The 15,901-nt window shown below is 35.7% G+C and overlaps 1 protein-coding gene across 3 annotated transcripts in view; it reads right to left on the bottom strand.

The window, feature by feature from the left end:
- Piezo (piezo type mechanosensitive ion channel component) overlaps nt 1–15,901 on the bottom strand; it is a 1,325,935-nt gene that overhangs the window by 718,867 nt on the left and 591,167 nt on the right. For all 3 annotated transcript variants that reach the window (XM_090398322.1, XM_090398324.1, XM_090398323.1), the window contains one exon: nt 11,873–12,041. In XM_090398322.1, coding sequence (XP_090254448.1) covers nt 11,873–12,041 — 169 coding nt within the window. The remainder of the gene's footprint in view (nt 1–11,872; nt 12,042–15,901) is intronic.

Here is a 15,901-nt window from a genome sequence, read left to right as displayed (position 1 = left end):
GAATTTTTTCAAGAGTGGTACCCGACGCCAGTTCGTGTTATCATATTAGTGATATGTTAGTGGTAATGCCATGCCATCAGTGTGCCTTGCAGTGCCCTCAGGGAAATCACTTGAAAGTCTTTCTTTGATAAGCCTAATGGATGTAAATCCTTTTAAGTAGAGGCAATCCATACACCACATAGAGAGATGATGGTGCTGGTAAAGTGGGGAGCTGCTCCAAGCTCCTCTCTTATCAGCCTTCAAGGTCTAAATTCTGCTCATAGTATTGGACCTTGTTTTTATGGAAATAGGTAAGTGAGCATCCAGTAATCACTACCTGAGCATAAATTACCCAAACATCACCATCTTTTCTCATTAGAATATCTGGCTTTCTAATGCCAGTATTGGTTCTGTAATGATGTTCAACCATGGTCTCCCAACCTTTATTCTTAAAACGATTATTCAATATGGAAACCACAGTATCATGTCTCCACACTTGAATATGAGTGTGAAAGTAACGTTGCAATTGTACACGTGCATATATCCCATCAGTGCCTATTGCTGAATTCTTATTCAGAGTGTGTAACAGCTCTAATATCTTGTCCTCACACAAGTGTGTGAGGACAAGATACTCTTCATCCAGTGAAGAGGTAGTAGTGAGCTCAAAGCTGCATACACCAGGTTGATAGCTTTTAACAAAATGGGCACTCATTAGTTGAACAACCTCTTCTGCAAATGTAACCCCTCACACCACCTGCATTTAGAAGAGATATTCTTTCTGCAGTCTACAAATTCTCAATCTGACTTCATAATCAGTATTCCATAATCTTGATATCATTTTCAACACTCTCTTTTGCACATTCTCCAATATATCAGAATCACAATGGAAAATAGGAGACCACACCTACATACAATTATTCGTTCATTTTCATTCTTTCTTTTACTTGCAGCATATCGAAAGAATTCTTGTGGGTGGTCTTTAGCACGCAGAGCCAGTTTCTTTTCATACTCAGACTTTGCTTTCTGTACAACAATTGTGACTATTCTAGCCTGATGCTGATAATTTTCATAATGCAAATCATCCTTATGCACACAGTATTCCAAACAAATCATCCTTTTTATACGAATCTCTTGCTTAATGATCAATATTCTTCCCATCCATCAACCGATCCCATTCCACTGAACTTAGTATACTCCTCAGTCAGTCATAATTTCCTGCTTTGTATTCAGCATGTAACTTTTTCTGAATGGAACATTCATAAACTTAGTCACTTCTCAAGTGAGTACCACATGATCACTGTTACCAACCTGAAGCAGAATAGTCACATCTTTAACTGAAACACCCTCTAACACTATAATCAAATCTAACACTCTTTGACCTCGAGTTCCTTCTGTTACATGCTGCTTGAGGAAGTTGTCCCACAACAGCTCAATAAATGCATTTTCATTCTTCTCATGAGATTCTACTGCTACCCAATCAATATTTGGATAATTAAAGTTCCCCATTATGATTACTCTTTTCGTACTCATCTTGTCTATTTGGTGATGCATTTCTTAATCACTAGGGACAGATCCACCATTTCTGTAACAACACCCCACTATGTAATTGATCTTGTTAGATTCCACCTCACATCCGATAGTTTCAAACTTACTGCCACATGAAATACTGTTAGTAGTAGTTGTAATAGTTGGTATAACAAAAATACAAACATAAGAAAAATATTCATTACTGTTTCATAGATTTTAAAGAGGCATTCAACACGATAAATAGAATAACTTTATTAAGAATATTAACATAGAAACAAATCGATGAAAATACCCTGAAATTCTTAGAAAAATATTATAGTCTCAGAGAAGCAATAATTAAATTGAATAGTATAACAACAGATAAAATAAACATCAATAAAGGAGTAGCCCAAGGATGTACCATCTCTCCATACCTTTTTAACATCTACCTAGAGGACATGGTTAACCAAGTCTTGGAAGGAGAAAAGGGGATTAACCTAAATGGTTATAACCTTAATAACATAAAATATGTAAATGATATCATAATGATAGCGGACACACAAGAAAAAAATGGTGAATCTATGAACCAAACTAAACAATATGGCTAAAGAATATAGCATGATCATAAATACAAACAACAAACCAAGGCAAATGATATGAAGTCATGAGCATCTATATAAGAGTTGCCCAGTCCTGAAGTTACTTCAGGTGCAAACTTGTTTGCTTGCACTTGGATAAAGGATTAAACCAAGAATATACTTTCTTGACATCTTTAATTTATAGTATAACCGAGTGGAAAAACTTCCAAAACAAAGATACTGTTAATTGGAAAAAATGAAGAAAAAATAATCCTCTCCTTGAATGGATCAACAATTGAACAGGTAAAACAATCTATTTAGGAACAGCAATAACACAACACTTAGATACCATGACCACTATTAAACAGAATATCGACTGCATGGTCATCATTTAATAAGCTAGGTAATATCTGGAAAAATAATAAAATCTCCAAACCTCTAAAAATAAAATTATATAATGCAATTATAACACCCACTGTACTATATGCTTCAGAAACTTGGACACTCAAGAAGACAGAGATAAAAAATCTGGAGGCCTTCAAGATGAAATGTATCAGAAAAATAAATAAAACAAAATGGAGAGGGGAAAAAAAATGAAACTGTAAGACAAGACCTAAACTATACAGCTCATTAACAGACAAGATGAAAAGAAGACAACTTCAATGGTATAGACATGTCGAGAGAATGCCATCGAAAACATACCCAACCTTGCTCTGCATGCCAGATTAGAAGAAAGAAAGACCAAGAACAAAATGGATAACATCAATAAAGGTTAACATCGCATTACAAACCTACAGATAGCTCATCAGCCAGACAAGAAACCGAGGCTCATGGAGGTTGAGGTGGAAACACAGAAAACTTAACCTGACCCCGATGGAAGAGGACAGTAAGTAAGTATTCTCTAGACTAGTAATTTTTAAAAAATAATTCACTCTCTTAACTAAGTAGCCACTTTCTCTCCATCTATCTAGCCAACTCGAGACCTAAAGATTCTCAAAGCACCTGAAGATCTTTAAGAAAAATATTATCAGGTTTTCCTCCCATAACCGTGTTACACATAGCACAAGTGTGCAACAGGTTCTGCAGCCTCTCAGGTGTAGGACTTATATACAGTCCTACACCTGATTTAATGCCACTTTCCTTTCTTACCATGATGCATATATACATACAATGAATAACAGTGGTGATAACGTGTATGCTTGTATCACATCTAATATAACATTAAACAATAGTATAATGTTATATTATTATCTTCTTGTATCTCCTTAAATTCAAACTACTGACTTACAATTACTCAAATACAGACATTACACTACTTGATATAATCTAATTGACAACATATAATTGTAGCATTTTGAACATCTTTCCTCTTGGCAACTTGTTATATGCCTTTTCTAGATATACAAAACTTAAATATTGATCCTTGTTATGTTATCATGCTTTCTCAACAATTTGTCTTAAAGTGAAAATCTGATCCAGACCACCTCTCTTCGGCCTGAAACAGATGTTTCTTCAAGTTTCCCGTGCTCAATTTTTCGTAACTTCTTCACAAGTATGCTTGCCTACAGCTTACTTGGAACATTTAATAACTCAAACATTCCGTTTTTGAGTTGGGATGTGTTTTCAGATTTGTTTCAGTAGCTAACTTTTTGCTGTTCACCCTGGTACCCTAGCGAAAGCAATGGGGGCCTTTTTTAATGGGCGACGCCCAGGCGGCATGAAATTTTGTCATGTTATATATTTCGTATTTTGGTTTCAGCCAATAAGAATACAATTTGGTGGGCTAAATCCCAAATTGGCCAATAACAAAGATCGGTATTTAAGTTTTCTCGATCTGGAAAAAGCATATGACAAGGTGCAAAGAGAGAAGCTATTCAATACTACAGTAATATGGTGTCAATGGGGCATTATATCAAGCAATATTTAGTCTTTATTTGAGTTGTAAGTCAGCAGTTAGAATTGAAGGAAGTACAGGAAGGTGGCTTAATGTTAAATCTGGTGTGAAACAAGGATGTACATTATCCCCTCTGTTATTCATTATCTATATGGATCACATTATGAAGGAAAGTGGTATTAAACATGATATCAAAATTGGAAATGTTAATGTCAGCTCTTTGCTTTATGCGGACGATGTTATACTTCTAAATAAATCCACTATAAGTCTGCAAGATTCTCTGACTAAATTGAATAACTGTTGTAATAAATATGGATTGAAGGTCAGCAATAAAAAGACAAAGACAATGAAAATAGGTAGAATCGTTGAAAATGTCAACTGCATTGTGAACGTAGAACCTGTGGAACAAGTAAAACATTTTCAGCTACTTAGGCACGATTTTTAGTGAAGATGATAAATTAAATATGGAAACAGAATCAACAAAGCTGGTATGGTAGGAAGTCAATTGAATAAATTCATATGGAATAAGAGAAAAATTAGTCAAACACTAAATTAGCTGTAAACAAGTGTTCAAACCAGTTTTAACTTATGGATCTGAGAGCTGGGTCAGAAGTAAAACTCTTGACCAAAGAATAGAGACTGCAGATATGAGAGTCCTGAGAAGGATTACAGGCGTGAATAGATGGCATCAATGGTAATATCATATTAAAAATGAGGATATAAGGAAAGAACTTGACATTGTCAGCATCCAGGAATACATTAGCAGAGCTAATCTCAGGTGGTATGGTCACTTAAACAGAATGGGCAAGGAAAGATTAGCAAAACAAATGTTCTATGCAAGGTTGGCAGGAAAACGACCCACAAGAAGACCAAGATATAGGTGGATTGATACGGTACAAAGTGCTTTAGACGATAGAAATATAAGATCTGATAATGTTGGAGTCTTGACAAGTAACAGACTGATTTGGAGGAAAATTGTAGATAGGAAGTTAGTAATGCTGTAATTTTTTTCATGTGGTACTATCATATCCTGTACACCCCTTGAGGGCACATGGCAGGAATTTGATTTTGAGAGTTTATTTTTCACTTGGTTAGACTATAATAAGTTTAGTTTAATCCTTTATCCAAGTGTGAGCAAACAAAGTTTGCGTCTGAAAGTATCTTCAGGACTGGAGTAAGGTAGTGCAACACGAGGCAGCTCGTTGCAAAGGTGGAGAAAAGTTTCTCCACCTTTGAAAGATTAAACTAAACTTATTATAGTCTAACCAAGTGAAAAATAAACTCTCAATATCTTTCTCTGAATCCGGAGTAATTTAATAATAAGGTTACACACCCTTTGCAACTCCTATAGGTTAGGATGACCTCTCATTGCTTCTGCCTTTGTATCTCCACTACTGGGCCTGGCTCCCACTGACGAGACCTCAATAAAGGTCGAAACCAGTATGGGTAGTGGTCCTTGCCTTAATGTATAGCATTACACATATCCGCAAGGAGATGTGCTTTGCATTATGTGAGATACTGAGATAGGAGTAATGAGAGTTTTCTCCACCTTTGCAACGAGTTGCCTGGTATTGCACTACCTTACCCCCAGTCCTGAAGATACTTTCAGGTGCAAACTTTGTTTGTTCACACTTGGATAAAGGATTAAACTAAACTTATTATAGGAATTTGATGATGATGAACATTTGGTTTTATTTCCCTTTTTACAGGTGGAAACTATTAGAGCTCTGCTCCAATTATCTGGAATTTGATTCTCTGATCAGAGAATTATGCAGTGTATGTAGCCACTGCAAAACTTTTATACCTCAATATTTGAGCTTTTCCTTATGAATATCACCAATTCCAGCTGGCTTTCCACATTTCATTTTTTTAAATTATTTTTTCTACCTTAAGTATTGATATGTATTCCAGATTGCATTCTACTTGAATGTTTTCTATCACCATGCTGTCACTACTTGCTTCATTAACACTCTTTCCAAGTAATCACTTGATTTCATGAGAGAGAGATTCATGAGATATCATAAGAAAGAGAGAGGGCTGTAAGGTGTGCATTGTTGGTAAGGAACTTTGGGAAAGATAAGTGTATTTTGAGTAATAATTTGCAACATTTCTTGAAATTTAGTTGTTGTTGTGCTATTTATTTTTTAGAACAAAGTGTGTATGCATGATTTTTTGTTAAATTGTGAATGAAGATATTTTATGTTTTAATATTTCATCCACATTTAACATAATCCACCATGTCATAAGCAAGACTTGTAAATATTATTTGTTGTTAGTCTCTTACTTGTAATATATTATTCATATAAATGCTCTGAGTTTTGTTTGTTATTAATTAATTATTTAATCTTAGAATATGTAATAATAATGAAAAGACTCTACATAAATATGTCATTCATTTTATTTAGTTTACTCTGTAAAATTTATTATAAGAAACTGTGTGTATGTAAATTTAAATGTATATTATATGAATTGTGATATATCTTTTTATTTTTGTATGTAAGAGTGATTTTATGTAATTCTTCTGATTGGATTCGATTGGCTGCTGAAGGAGAAATGGATTTTATTTTAGTTAGCTCGTGCTGAGAACATGAGCTACTGTGTATAAACAGAGAAGCCAGTGGATATAAGCTGAACTGGTTAGAACCGGATTTTGGTGGGAAGAAGGAATGTAGTTGATTGGAAAACGAAAGGAAGTAAAGGAGAAAGCTTGGGGAGAGCATAGAGACCAGTTGTGTGTAACAGAAGGGGGAGTTGATATATGCTGTAAATCGACTACGAAAGGACCGGGAATTAATAGGCATTTCGAATTACATCTATGGGAGTTCTGATATTACAATATTTTCCAAATGTTTAGTGGAAGAATAGTGCAGAACCCAAAGTTAATACATAGAAGAAAATAAGGAATTAGTAGATAACTGAAACCAAGTGCATCAAGACTAGTATATTTCTGTGTCTATAATTCAGTAATTATAGTGGAAGATTTCTTTAGAATTGTGTTGCCATAATGTAAAAGTCAAAAAGAATTTCAAATGTGCCTTTGCGAATTCGATGTGTGGAAGCAGTAACCCGGTAAGTGTTGTCCTTTCTGTAACCTGTGAAGCTATAACTGTTAACTCCATTGGATATATTTTGACCTTAGCTGTGGTGTTATGTCGATTAATGGTCGGATGTTAGATGTACTAAAGTACTTTCCCCTCGAAATAATAAGTCTCGTGTTGTTCTATTACATGTTAGCAGACTAAGAAAGATTATAGTGTAGCCTGTCATAAGATTAATTATTGTAACATTTGGAAGGTCGATCTTTTAAGAACTATTTCCAACTTGATTGATTGAACATAAAGAACTGATAAATGAATGTTTGATAATTTATGGATTGTAATTATTCTGAATACTTTAAACTGAGCTAATATATTTATGATATGATTCATCCAATTGGATAGAGAGAAATATGTCAGAGAAATACTAATGCTTTGTGAATTAACAATTGTTAACATTAGTCATGATCCTCAAACCTAATAGAGAAGTTATTAATGTATGAATGTGAATTCTTATAATATTTTAATTGGATAACCTTTTGCAGATAGTTATACTTAAATGTATATATTGTACTTTTCCACATTAAATGTTTTCTTTTGTCGAGTTAAACTTAGTGTTTGCCTGATTTTCTTTCATTGTACCGCTCATAAAATTATTCGGACCTTTGCAGAAGCCTTAGATACTAGTAATAACCTCGGCCTGAAGATAAAGTGATAATATAACTTTAGTTGATGATTAATTCCTCTATATTATTTACACTAATCTGAATATAGGGTAGTGCAGTATAATATAAATTTCTTTATATTCAGATAGCATCAATCAACAACTAACCAAGTATAACGGAAATTAAACAGCTAAAGATAAAAATAAATAACCAACATAAATGGAACAGTTAGCTAGGTAGAGCCAACACAGTGTGTATGCGTGATTTTGGGAATGATTTATTAAATTGTTACATTTTTTTATTTATTAAACAGAACATAATGGCTGTACTTACAAGGTCAAACCATGTGGTCTTCAACTGGCGCAACTAGATGAGCGGCGCAAAAATCAAGTGGCATTAACGAAAGAGATTTTTCGAAATTGATTTGATGTTGTCAGTGTAACATGTATACATGGCGGAGAGTAAGGGATGTGTTTGTAGAGAGAATGGACAGAAGATGATGGAAGGCATGGATTTGTAGGAAGTGTGATATATTATTAGACCATGAGGCAATGAATGTGAAAGAGGATGAAAAGATAAAAGATGTGTAAATGAAACAAAAGCTAGTGAAACTGAGAGAGTGAAAGAATGAAAGAAAATATGAGAAATTTAGCAAAAATAACAATGTAGAAACAAAAGTTAGTGATAGCGAGAGTTAGCAAAAGAAACTATGAATGAGAAAAAGGAAGTAGAGTGCGGCAGAACGAGAAGTTGCAAGACAACAGGAGCGACAGAGATTGAAACTGTCAGACTGCAAGATTTGATGAAACAGTTGTTGAAAATGAAAAATGAAATGAGGAATATGCAGAGTGATATGAGACATCTAGTGGAAACTAATGAAATTGGGCAAAAGAAAAGAATGAAAGAAAAAAGGGTAAAACAGGTGATGAGTGACCCAGGATACCAGTGTATGGAGATAGCATAGTTAGAGAATTAGATAATGGGAGAATCCACAAGATCTGCTATCCAAGAGGGAGAATGAACAGGATAATTCAGGTATTGTACATGAGGAGGAAACGAGCAAGAGAACTGGTGGTGGTCGTGGGGACAAATGATTTAAGCAGACGTAAGGAGCATGAAGGACGAATATCAGGAGGTCATTGAGAAGAGTGAAAGAAAACAGTGTAGTGAGAAAGGTTGTCAGTATGTTTTCAAGGTACGACAATGATGAGTTGAGATGGAGAGCTGGAATCATGAATGGTATGCTAGCAGAACTGTGTGAGGAGAAGGGAGTACAGTTTGTGGATGTATGGCATGTGTTTGAGAGGAGAATGGAATTATACTGGTATGACAGGTTGCATTTAAACGACTCTGGGATGAATGTATTGGAAAAAGTGTTGCTAAATGGAAGTACAGTGTGCTGCATTCAAGAGATGAAGTGAAAGAGCAGGAGAGTAGTATTGAAGAGACAGGAGTGCTTGGCAATGGAAACAATAGTAGTGTGAGAGAAGAAGACAGAACGGGAAAGCAAGAGGAACAGAGAAACAGTGGGAGCCTAGGTGGATAGAAAGGCACGGAATAAGGAGAGTGGATGTTGAAAGTAGCAGTGAATGTGTGTATGGAGATGGAGTACATACATTGTGATGTGGGTGGGAAAGTAGACACTCAATCGGATATATGTGCTAAGTGGTAATAAAGGTGATTGGGCAAGGACAGATGTGGTGGGGAAATCACAATAAACCAGTGGATTGGGCAGGACTGGTTATAGATCTAAAAATGAACTGCTGTTTTCATTTACAAATGCCAGAATTATCAGAAATAAGGAAGATGAAATGGTTTCACTGATTGAGTTTATTCATTCCAAAATCATTGAAATAGCAAATCATGGTTGAATGAAGATGATATTCTAATGCAAATAGTAATGGAATAATATAGTATTTATCGAAAGGATAAAAAGGACAAGAAGGGAGAGGGAGTGTTGCTGATGATAGCAGGGGAATTAAGTCCACATAAGGTAGACATGAAAGAGGGAAATAGTGGCACTGGTTATGAGGCAGTGTGGTGTAGCATAGAGGTTGAAAGGAAAACATATTTAGTTTGGATGTTGCTATATATGCCAGGGAATGTGGAGGGTGGTGATGAAGAAATGTGTAAACAACTTAGATTAGTGAACAAAGGAAGGGAAATTATTATGGGCAATTTTAATTATGGCAGTATAGATTGGAATGAAGAAATAGCATCTGGGAATGAGGAAAATGAATTTCTTGAGCTCTTGATTGATAACAATCTCAGGTAGCATGTAAAGGAGGGCATGTGTTTTAGATCTTATCATATCATCAGAGAATGTAATTGTGAATCGGGTTTCACACTTTCCTCCAGTTGGTGAGAATAATCACGAAGTGATCACCTGGGTTGTGGGTAGCCATATGTGGATTTCTGTGAGGAAAGGATATATGTGAGAGTACAAGGCTGGTGATTATGACAGCCTAGGAGACAGCTTGGGACTATAGCATGGAATGCGGAATTCAGCGGTAAGAGAATAAATGCTGCTTGGGAACTGACAAAGAAATACATAATAGCATCAATGTCTAAATATATTCCGAAGGGCAAAAGGCTGAATAAGGAAGGTGTAAAATGGATGAATGAGGGAGAGTTTAAGCATGAAATCTGGAAGAAGAAGGTACTTTGGAGGTAGTACAAGATGAAGAATGGAAATAATCAGTTTCATGAAGAGTTTAAAGAACAAGCAAGGAGAGTGACTCAGTTAGTAAGGAAAACAAAGGTATAGTATGAGTAGAAATTGCAAATCAAGTGAAGAAAAACCCTAGTTTTTTAGATATGAGGCAAATAGAAGTAAGAATCATCACAGTAACAGGATGTTAATAAATGAAAATTGTAGAATGGTAACTGCTGCAGAACACATTCTTGAGATATTTTCAGGTGCAAACTTTGTTTGCTTACACTTAGATAAAGGATTAAACTAAATTTATTATAGTCTAACCAAGTGCAAAATAAACTTCCAATAGGAGAAGTTAGCTTAATTGTGAGTGAGCTGAGGAAACAAATAACCTTGACGTCAATAATGTGATAGGATTTTATGACATATTACCACGTATCTTATGGGAATGTTTCAGGGAATTTGCAATGGCATTTTCATGCTTGTTTAAAAACAGTCTTGGAACCAAGGTAGTAGAAAGAAGGTAAAATTGTTCTACTGCATAATGGTGGTGATAAGGCTGTGGCTTCAGATTATAGGCCAATCTGTATATCTGTAGTTCTGGTGAAGGTTAGGTGGTCCCATTGCATACCACCACAAAAAAGGTACTTGATATATTATATATATATTTAGCTATGTGTATCTTAAGATCATGCCCTCATGCATGAGAACAACAACAATGCAGCTCACCCGAGTATTCATTCAAATGTGAGCAATAAATTGATAATTTTAAAACTATAGTTGATGTACTCATTTAATGTTTTCTGATTTTTTCAATTCCATGTAATGCAGCCCTAATTAAATCTTATAGAAAGATTAAACTACTAGTACCTTTAAAAATAAATTAGTCATTTTCTATTTTATCATTCAGCTATATAGTCATAGATGTTATTTTCTGAAAAAAAAAAAAAAAAAAAAAAAAAAAAAAAAAATATATATATATATATATATATATATATATATATATATACACACACACATATACATATATATATATATATGAGGGGAATCTGGAAAGTTCTGATAATCACCATGAAGAAACTTAGATAGAGCCATGTTACACACACATTCCCCACGAAGTGTTACACGCTTGTTACAACATTGCTGCATCACTTGCAATCCTCTGAGAAAAGTCTTTCCCTTGTTACAGAAACCATATCATTTTTGTTCTAGATGTTTATCAGAACTTTCCAGCTCCCCCTCCCCTTGTATATATACACATATAACTTTACTCTGGGTTTTAAATGAGGGTATGTATCACTTTCCCATTTCAAAGGTAAAATACATTTATAACATCATGTATATTAAGTTTTTGCCTTGAATGCTTGGTAAGACAAATAACTGTTATTTTGCAATTAAACATACAGGGTTCTAAAATGCCTGTGGGATGCATAAACGGGAGGGGGGGGGATTATTGAAATTCCATGTATGTATGTTGTGCATGTGTGTGTGCGATTGCACATAGTGAATGAATGGACGCACACACGAATAGTTTCCATTATTAATCTAAAGTTACTTACCTTGTTGAAGTCACAAAATCAGGAATGGGATTAGGGTGAGGTGTGGTGCTTTCTTTATCATACACAATTTCTTTATTGCTACCACCCTCATACATTTCTGCAAGTGGACCAGTTTCAATCTTAAAAACAGCCAACTGGCAGCAAGAAAACAGCAGTAGGAAGAAGTCCACTAAGGTAAAAAAAAAAAAATATATATATATATATAATTATTATTATTAAGAGAGACCTCCAGGGAGTCAGAGACTCATCGAGGGAGGCTACATACTACACAAACCAGCTATGATTCTTATTCTTGAATTCATTCACACTGCTTACACTCAGAACATCCAACACTCACAACATCCAATGGCAATCAATTCCAATCACACACCTCTGAGAGAAAAATCTAGCCCTTACACCCTTTTTGGTAGCATTCATTCTCAGCTTCCAAGGATGCCCTCTCATCCTTTCCCCACCCTCCATAAATCAAAAAATCCCATTAATTGAAATCCTGTATGACCCATTCAACAGTTTGTAAGTCTCAATCATATCACCCCTCTTTCTCCTGTTTACTAGTGTCTGCAGTCTACAAATTCTCAATCGGTCTTCATAATCAGCATTTAACACTCACCTTTGTACTCTCTCTCCAATATATCAGAATCACAACGGAAACCACGAGACCAGACCTGTGCACAATAGTCCAAGTGAGGTCTTATCAAGGCCTTGTAAAGAGACAAAATAACATCCTTATCTTTACATGTGAACGTTTGTTTCAGCATTGCAATTATCTTTTGAGTTGTACAGGGTGTTTCAAAAAGAATGACCTGATTTCAAATAATTATATTTAATAATGAAAATGTGCTACAGTTACAAAATAAATTACCAAGTACGAAGTAAGGCCTAAAGTTTCGCTCACCACAATTACAAATGCTCAATGTGCCATCCACCTGCTGCACGGACAACATCAAGCCGATAGCTGAATTCATCCCGAACACATCTGAGAGTGTCTTCTCTCACAGAATTTACTGAAGCCGTCATTCTGCTTCTGAGCTCATCCAAGTCAGCGGGTAATGGAGGAACATAAACACAGTTTTTTATGTATCCTCATAAAAAGAAGTCACAAGGTGTGATGTATGGAGATCTTGGAGGCAAAGAGTGTAGTGCCAAGTCGTGGGGTCCCATGCGTCCAATCCAAAGCTGAGGCAATGTTTCGTTTAGAAACCGACAAACTTGGAAGTTCCAATGTGGCAGTGCTCCATCTTGCTGAAAAATGTAATCTTCAGATTCTTCATTCAGCTGTGGAAGTAGCCAGTCCTGCAGCATTTCAAGATAGGAGTTTCACATAACAGTGTTTTCCTCAAAAAAGAAAAAGCCATAAACCTTTCTAACAGAAACCGCACAAAAAAACATTAAGTTTTGGTGAAATCACGTTCATGTTATACAATTTCATGTGGATTCTCAAGTCCCATATGCTTAACATTGTGGCACAAAACTTTACCTCTTAGATCAGTGGTCGCCAAAGTTATTTGCCCGTTGACCCCTTCAAGAGTTTCTTAACTTTTTATCGATCCCCTATATTTTACTATTATGTAATTATAATAGGACAAGCAAAAAAAGATGCTTATGTGAGTTTTTAGATTGTTTATTTTATAGTTACAGTGTTTATTGTATGTATAATATAGTATATATTATTATATTACTATTACTACTACTATTACTAGTAATATCACTGGTATTACTACCAGCACTGCTCAACTCTTCAACATAGAGAAGTTTAGTTCGTGAATGAATAACGATTTAATTATAATATGTATGTTGATGAATTTTAGAACATTAATGCTCACTTGTATGTCGATGCACAAAAATGAGACTGGGATCGAATACTTGTAAGTATCAGTAAATAAGAACCACACACGTGTTGCAATCTCGCTCCCACTGCACCAGCTGGCAGGAACCACCAACATCCATTTATTGGTAAATACGTCATTTTGGCCTACTTGATTGGCCTCAGTAACTATTTTCATGACCTTACTCCATCTTACAGGTCCAATTCATGGACCTGAATGATGGAGGTACTGATCCCACAATTCACTCTTAATTGCATTGTCATTACATTGTCATTGTCATTACCTCCATGTCTTTTGTCATGGAGGTAATTAATCCAAGTTAATTGAATTAAATATTACCCATACAATGTTTTATATTTTTCTGTCGACCCCCAATCGGCCCCTAACAATGTCATATTGACCCCTTTGGCGACCCACTGTCTTAGATGAAAGGTTGCTTCATCACTAAAAATCAACCTTTGTAGGAAGGTGTCGTCCTCTATGTCCTCTAACAGATTAGCACAAAAATCTGTTCTTTTTTTTTTGTCACCTACATGAAGAGCTTGCACCAGTTGCAATCTGTATGGCTTCATAAGCAAATGTTATCGTAACACACGCTAAACAGTTACATGAGGGATGGTAAGTTCTCGGCTAGCACAAAGAGTGGAGTTGCGCAGGCTTCGCTGAAAAGCCTCTTGAATTCGTTGCACATTCTCCTATGAGGTGCATGGTCGTCCAGGACTCTTTCCCTTACATAAACACCCTGTTTCTTGAAATTGTCGATACCAACGACGAATGTTTTTGTCCAGTGGTGGATCAATTCCGTAACGTCGTCTAAATGCACGCTGCACCATAATCACAGACTCAGTCTTGCTAAATTCGAGAACACAAAATGCTTTCTGTTGACTAGATGCCATTTTCTCATTAACTAAACATAGCAGCTATTTAGGCACTAGTAGTGGCATCTAGCGGTCGTCATATCAAACTCTGGGCAAACAGTTCACATGGTACAAGTCGCATTCATTTTTGGTTCGTAGTTGCAGAGATATACAATTTTCAAATCGGGACATTCTTTTTGAAACACCATGTATTTGTAATCTTTGCCACATGGACCCTAAAATTCAACTTCCTATTTATTAACACTCCAAGATCTCTAGCCCCATCAGTTTCTTCTAGCCTAATCCCACCAATATAATATGACATTGGATATGTAATCATGCCGAAGTAAATGACTTTACATTTACTGACATTGAACTGACACCCATTTTCCCATGCCCACAATTCCAGCCTATTCAAATAATTCTGCAAAGAATGCATATCAGCAGCATTCCTGATTACCCTACCTAGCTTTGCATTATCAGCAAATAACTGTATGTCACTTGTCAAATTCTTCCCAATATCATTCATGTACAGATTGAATAACAGTGGACCAAGCACTGATCCTCGTGGTACACCACTTGTTACCTTAAACACTCAGATCCCCCGTATACCACTTTTTGATATTTGTCAGTCAGCCATCCTCTTATCCATGCTAATATTGTATAACCCAAACCCATTTTCTCCAATTTATGCAGCAGTCTGTCATGTTGTATTCTGGGAAAAGCCTTAGCAAAATCCAAAAGTATCATGGTGTATCCATTTCCCTTGTCTAGTTCAATAGTAACATTGTTATAGAATGTGAGCAAGTTGCTAAAACATGATCTTTCCTTAGTAAACTCATGTTGTTCATTGCAAAGTAGAGATTCACTGTCAAACCATTTTTGAATGCAGGCCCTAACTAATTTTTCCAAAATCTTCACCACCATTCCTGAGATACTAATTGGCCAACAGTTTGATACATCGGTCTTTGCACCACCCTTATGCAATGGAATTACCATTCATTCCTTTCCATTTCTGCGGTATCTTCCTTATTCTGAGACTCATATTAAACATCCTCGTCAAAGGAATGATCAATTCACCTGAACACTCTTTTAGCACACGTGCTGATATTCCATCAGTCCCTATTGCTGAATTCTTATTCAGTTTGTGCAACAGCTCTAATACTTCATCCTCAGACACCTGCGTTTCTTCATCTAATGAAGAGATAACAGTGAGCTCAATGTTGCATTCACCAGGTTGATAGCTTTTAATGAAATGGGCACTCATTAACTGAACAACCTTCTCTGCATCAGTAACTCTCATGCCATCTGGATTTAGAAGAGTTATTCTTTCCTATCCATTCTTT

This window comes from Typopeltis vanoorti, chromosome 9, assembly GCF_054136105.1.
Source record: "Typopeltis vanoorti isolate ZY-2024b chromosome 9, IOZ_Tvanoo_1.0, whole genome shotgun sequence".
In the NCBI taxonomy this organism is placed as follows: domain Eukaryota; kingdom Metazoa; phylum Arthropoda; class Arachnida; order Uropygi; family Thelyphonidae; genus Typopeltis; species Typopeltis vanoorti.
This window is presented reverse-complemented; position numbering and strand designations above follow the sequence as displayed.